We start from the raw sequence: 7,112 nt of genomic DNA, 5'->3' as shown, positions 1-7,112 counted from the left end.
AATGATGCGATGTAAATGGTGATGGAAGTTATGGAAAAATCGAGTGGCTTTTAAAAAGAAAAACAAAAGAAATAAAAAAGAAGACCATGAACGTGAACGAGTCAGAAAGATCTATATTATTTATAAAAGTGTGAATACTTAGTTTTCCAATTGTGAACGAACATAATTACCATTCACATATTTTCTTATTTTCATTATCAAGTAACATATGTGGTAAGTTCACACTTAATCTATTAATTAATAATTAATATTAATTAACCACATTTTATGGTTATGGTGTTGTATTTTTGACTTTCTACCATTATCTTTTTTTGTTATAATATTTAATTATGTCATATTTCATTCTATTTCATTTTAAAAACAATATTTCATTCTATATACATATAAATGTGTAGATTTTTCTAATTCTAAACGAGCTTGAGAGAAATAAAGTTGAGTTATACTCATAATAAAATGACACATTATAAAGTATATAGATTTTTAAAAAGTGTGGACCATTGATTTATTTTCAAATCTAATCCAATTGTGAAAAGACACAAATGTCTTCCTTATTAATAAAAATCCAAAACCTCAATAAGGATATATATGTAAAATTATAACAAATTGATAATGAATTATCACTACAATTACATTAATTGTAGTAATTTATATCATTTCAATAATAAAATGTAACTCCTAATTAATTTTCTCAAATAATTCTTCTTTATATCACCTTTAAATGTTTTATCTTTTTAATTTTCTCTCTACATCATATTTTATTGTTTTAATGCAAATTTGTAATTACTTTTTTAGTGTATTTTCTAATTAAGTAATAAATTATAGTATTACAAGAAGAAATATGAACAAATTAATTATATATGCAATAAGTAGAATAACATGATAAATATATAATAATATAATAATATGAAGTTTAATAGTAACATATTTTTTGGTTTTTTAACTAAGAACTGAAAATAAAGAGTTTAATAAATTATTTAGATAATTTTTATCAATAATTGTGAATGTTAATATATTAATAATACATAAAATATGAATATCTTAGAAGAATTCAAACAGTTTAGCTATAATAAGAAATTTAAATATTTTAGTAACAATTTTTAAAAAAATTATATATCAAACAAATTTATACATTCAATAAACAAAAATTTGGTAACATTTGAAATGTCTACTAAGAATGTTTAAAATTTAGATAGTAAGAGTCTAAAGGTAAACTCGACCATAGTTTTCTGAAACACTGAAACCAAAATCAAAACTAATTTTATTGACTTCAGTTCCAAAATCAGCTCTTATAATATATAAATTTAAGGCATAATTGTTAAACAATTAATTTCACTGTATCACATATTGTATAACTATTTTATTTAATATTTAAAAATGGATGATAATAGCAATTCTTTTAAAAAAATATGTCATACAAATTTATAAATTCAATACACAAAATTTGGGAGTATGCGATTTTTGATTTATAATTTTTAATTTATATTTTTTTTTATTTATTTATGAAATTTAAAAAAAATTAAAAAATCTACAGTCAAGTAGGTGACATAAATATTGCATATAATTTGACTATGATACAACTCTAAAACTCAAAAACAAATTATTTCAATGTTCAATCCTACGACCTCTTTGATATTAAAAAATAGATCATAAAAAACAAATAGTTTGAAATGTTCAATGTACATTTATATATAAGTACTTAACACATACAAATACATAATATATATATATATATATATGTATATATATATAACAATGCTGATATAAACTAAATTATATATGATATAGAATTCTAAAAACAAAAGGTAAAAATTTTTGTAGGAGGTTGAATATCTTTAAATTAAATATTTTGAGTTATATTTTACTATTAATATTATTATTTCACTAGTTTTGATAATATTTTGATGAGACAAAAGTTATTTTCTACTATAAAAAATAATATATGACAGAATCCTTATAATAAATATAAATTATTATGATCATTGATTAACATCTGTCAAAGTATTAGAACTTTTACATATGATATTTTAAAATCTTGATTTATTTTGAAATCAAACTAACTAATTCAAAAAATACAAAAAATAGCATTTTTTATGCAATTTTATTTCTTTGATTATATTTCAAATTTTTATGTGAAAATCATATCAGTAGTTTAAAATTTATATTTAATAATTATTCAATGAGTTTATTAGATTTTATTTGATATTTGCCATATAATCTTATTTAAATGTGTATTTCATTACATATGTTGATTTATTTATTATTTTAAAATTGTATTTAACAAGAAATTAATAATTATCGATGTAGTTCATAAAAGAGAGATTCTGATATAAAATTAATTATTTATGATATAAAGTTATAAAAACAAAAGTAAAAAAAATTATGTAATTGTTTAAATATTATTTAAATGAAATATTATTAGTTATATTTTACTATTAGTATTATTATTTCATTAGTTTTGATGTTGTTTTATTGAGTTAGTCACTGTATTTTAAATTGATATTTATTTATCATTAGTGTGCTTAATTTATGTAAATTATGATTTATGTATTGATAAAATCCACAATTTGATTGATTTTTAGTTTATTATGCCTTATATATGGTGTTTGGATATATTTTTTTTTAAAATTTGTTTCGGGGTTCATTTGGTTTTATATATTGTGCTAATTATAATTTATTATATATCATAAAATTAACAATTTGAATTTTAATTCGGCAAAAAGTTCGAAAGTGAATTATATAAGTTTTTAATTAATTTATTCGTCTAATATAACAAGATATTAAAATCAAATAAATAAAAAAATGATTCAAATTATTTTTTTAGAAAATCAAATTTTTTATTTTTATCATATAATTGTTATTTACTTGCATCGTACGTACTTCATATTAATAAAATATAAATATCAAATACCATAAACATGTTCAAGTAATAAAAAGAAAAATCAATATCAAATCTGACGATGATGACATAGAGATTGTGAAAATCGCATTGGATGAAAGCATTGTCCAATTTATTCAAAGAAGGAAGCTGGGAAAAAAAAGATGATGAAAAATTGATTGAGGTGAAAAACAAACAAGCGTTTTCTACTGGTTTATCTGATGATTTCTCTTGAACTAGAATGAAAGCATTTTTTTTATGTGACTGAAAAAAGGCTTCTTAGGAACTGGCACAAACTTCATAATCCAACCAATCGGCCAAGTCATAGACGCAATCCCAACACAAACACCCCATTGCCCGAAACTCAATCGCACGGTGTCAGCAAAGTTCTTCAAGAACTCAACCATAATAATCTGCAGAATGATAGTTATTCCAATGATTCCAAGAAACAATCTGCTCTTATGTATCCCCGTGAACACATTCTTCTTTTCAATCTTCCTTGAATTGAATTCGTTGAAAACCTGGCAAAGCACAAAAATGTTGAAAATGAGGGTGTTTTTTACCTCTTCGTTCACGTGGAAGATCGACCTTCCCTTGAACTGTAAGGTTAAGAGGATAACTATCTGGTATAGAGCCTGTGCCAGAAGATTTCTCCACATGGCGTTAGAGATCAGGGGCTCGGTTCGACCCACGGGAGGTTTAAGCATAAGTTCGTCTGTGGGCCGTTCCGTGGCAAGAGCGAGTGCGCCTAACGTGTCCATGATCAGGTTCACCCACAGCAGCTGAACGGTTGTGAGTGGCACATCTCCATCTGAAACAGCGGCTATGAAATTGATGACAAGGGCGGCAATATTAACCGTGAGCTGGAATTGGATGAATTTCTGGATGTTGTTATAAACGCATCTCCCCCAACGCAAGAGTGTGGCAACAGTGGAGAAGTCGTCGTCTAGGATTACGATATCCGAGCTCTCCTTAGCCACCTCTGTTCCTTGAATACCCATTGAAAGTCCTACATCTGCTTCCTTCAGTGCTGGTGCATCATTTGTTCCGTCACCGGTTACTGCTACGACATGCCCTTTCTGTTTTAGGCATTGAACCATGAGAAGTTTGTCTATAGGGGACGATCTAGCCATCACTTTGATGTTGTCCACCTTGAGCAAACGTTCTTCGGGTGTGTAGTTTCTGAACTCGATGCCTTCAATGACTTCTCCGATGGCAACTTGTTGATTTGAATCGAGTATCCCACATTCAGTGGCTATGGCCTTGGCTGTGAAAAGGTTGTCACCGGTGATCATCTTGATGTTGACACCCGCATTTCTGCAGGACTGAATAGCTTTTCCTGCACCAGGTCTGCAGGGATCCTTCATACCAACTATCCCAAGTAAGGTCAACTCTCGTTCAGTAATAGTATACTTCTCATCTGCATTGGAATGACATTCTCCAGGTTCCATTCGCTTGGAGGCAAATGCAATGCATCGGAGACTGCTAGCTGCCATTCCTTCGATGATATTTTCGAATTTGTTTCTGTCATCTTCGCTTATTCGCTTCATTTCTCCGGTTATATTGTAGTAATTTGAGCACATTGCTAGTACCATCTCTGCGGCACCCTTCCAGTGTGCATAACAGAAGTTATCATACTTGTTTCTGATCAAGACCCCGCTTCTTTTTTTCAATGAACTGAAAGTTTCAACATGAAGAATAGCGTAATCTTGCTTCAGCTTTTCGATATCCATTCCCCAATCTTGGACAGCCCACGAAAGTAATGCCTTCTCAGTTGGACTGCCAGAATACTCCATTACTAAAGATCCTGATTTAGGCATAAATATGCTACCTGTGGTGTTGAAAGCAACTCCTTGATAAAATGATTCAATAAGATTTCGAGAAATAACACGAGAAATTTCTTGCTTGATTTCTTCGTAACCTATCCAAAACTTGGTCACTTTCATTTGATTCAATGTTAAAGTGCCTGTTTTGTCCGTGCAGATAACTGTTGCTGAGCCCATTGTTTCGCAAGCCGAAAGCTTCCTCACCATCGCCTGATCAGCCATCATCCGTTTCATTGAATACGCGAGAGTTAACGTGACAGCTAATGGGAGGCCTTCAGGAATAGCCACAACCACAATGGTCACAGCAGTAGAGACTATTCTCAAAACTGTGTTGAAAACGTCATTTAAGTTCCTATCGCTCCCGTTGAATTCTCGTCTCCCATTTACATCTTCCGTGTTTCCAGTGAAATAACGAATCAGCATTACCGAAAGGACTAAACATGCCACGGAAAGGCCTACTTTTCCGATTGAAGAGGTCAGTCTGTTCAGGCGTTCTTGCAATGGGGTTTGCTCGTTGGAATCTCGAGTAATCGAGCTCATCATCTCGCCCCAGGCAGTGTTCATCCCAACTGATATGACTAGCATTTTTGAATATCCATCGGCCACCTTTGAACCGGACAACAAAAAAGGATTATGCATTGAATCTACTTCAACATTATCGCTCTCCCCTGTCATGCTCGATTCGTCTACTTGAAACGAATGCCCATCGATGAATAATCCATCAGCAGGAACTTGATCACCAATTGTCAAAAAAACGACATCACCAACTACTGCGTCGAAAATGGAGACTTTCTGCCTCCTTCCGTCCCTCACAACATCGATCCTTATATCGTTGCTGATCTTCGAGAGCTTGTCAAACTGCCTTTCTTGACGGAAATTGCTGGAGGCAGACACTGCCACCACCAGGAACACCGCCAGAAAGATGCTTCCTCCCTCGTACCATCCCTCTCTCGGACCATGTTCTCTGATGCCAAAGGCCAGAGAAAGAGCAGCACAAGTAAGGAGAATCAGAATCGTGGTGTCTTTAAAAGCTTCTAATATGAAATGTATCAGCCCTTTTGGGGGTGGCTTCTGGTATGTATTCGAACCAAATGCCCTCTTCCTTGTAATGAGATCCGTTTCATTTCCTTGGATCCCATTCTCTCTACTGGATTCAAGAAAGCGGGCAATGGCTTCCACATCCCCATAGATATCATGAAGCTCAGCTAAATTCTTGTTCCTCACTATTTCTGTAAGCTTCACATAGTCAATTTCAGAGATCAGCCCATCACTATTTTCAGTTTCATCAAGAAAACTGGTAGTGACTGGCTGTATTTCAACAACTGTGTGAGCAGAACTGGGAAAGGGAGAGGGAGGGGCTAATATATTTGAAAACAGTGAATTAGATTTTCCTTTCTTGGGATCAATCCTTTTCACTAAAGATAACAATACATGGATGGCAATAAATGCAACCCTCCATTTCTTTTGAGATTTCGTGAGGGGGTGAGTCCTGATATGAAGCAGCACTGATGCAATGCCTCCATAGTTAACATTAGATGAATATTTGAATTTGCTCCCCATGTTTATGAATAGAAATAAATGGCAGAAAGAACTTCATTCATTCCCCAATGCGAACCTCTTTTTTATAGAGTAATAAACCACGATTCTCTTAACTTTCTTGGAAATTTCCTTGCATAACAAAACTCTGAAACCTCTGCTTATTTTAAAAAATATATATATTTGCAAAGGAGGAGACTTCAGAATTGTGCCGACGTACTGGCCTAATGGATAAGCTTAACAAATCATAAATTTGTAGGAAATTCACACTTCCTTAAAGTTCAATATGATCAGAATTCAGGGAGTGCTCCAAGGATAGCAAGTTTGAAGATAATTAAACATATTGATTTCTTTCAATCCCAACCTGGACTGTTTGGTAATTCTTTGTAAGCAGAAGATGATGTTCAACATTTATCACTCATCCAAGCTGTATCTAATCGGGGAATCATCGTTCCCAACGAGTCAGGATTAAATATCGGTTCCCATCTCAAATATATATAGAGTCCATTGAGTTGATCAGTGAATATTTTTATAATTTTATTTTTATTATTATTGCGAATGCAGGAATGGACAGTATCTCCATATCCACCCCGATTATTATTAGCACGCAAAGGAGGAGAGGGAAAAGTCTCGTTCACTTCGTAAAAGTAGTCATTGGTCTGGCACGAGCTTTAACAACAAGCTTTAAGAAGTTTGGCGTGGGACAAGATAGTGTGGCCTCTGCAATATAATCTAAAATAATTATCTTAATTTATACATATTCGCACAAAATAATTAAAAGTAAAATTAGAAACGACGGCTTTGTATCCTTCAACTTGCAAAATAATCCCTTCCCTCTCTTTTTTAAAAAAATATTCACTAGTATCCATTTTCCC

At 31.9% G+C, this 7,112-nt stretch overlaps 1 protein-coding gene across 1 annotated transcript; it reads right to left on the bottom strand.

The window, feature by feature from the left end:
• Nucleotides 1-2,981: 2,981 nt before the first annotated feature.
• On the bottom strand, nucleotides 2,982-6,382 carry LOC142544338 (calcium-transporting ATPase 12, plasma membrane-type-like). The gene has a single exon (XM_075651397.1). It carries the CDS (start codon nucleotides 6,259-6,261, stop codon nucleotides 3,112-3,114), a length of 3,150 nt encoding a protein of 1,049 aa, XP_075507512.1. The 5' UTR covers nucleotides 6,262-6,382; the 3' UTR covers nucleotides 2,982-3,111.
• Between the last annotated feature and the right edge of the window lie 730 nt (nucleotides 6,383-7,112).

The sequence above is a fragment of the Primulina tabacum genome, chromosome 1 (assembly GCF_025594145.1).
Source record: "Primulina tabacum isolate GXHZ01 chromosome 1, ASM2559414v2, whole genome shotgun sequence".
Classification (NCBI taxonomy): domain Eukaryota; kingdom Viridiplantae; phylum Streptophyta; class Magnoliopsida; order Lamiales; family Gesneriaceae; genus Primulina; species Primulina tabacum.
This window is presented reverse-complemented; position numbering and strand designations above follow the sequence as displayed.

What these genes read in the sequence shown, in the direction of transcription:
- LOC142544338 (XM_075651397.1), bottom strand. Translation starts at nt 6,261, where the DNA reads ATGGGGAGCAAATTCAAATATTCATCTAATGTTAACTATGGAGGCATT.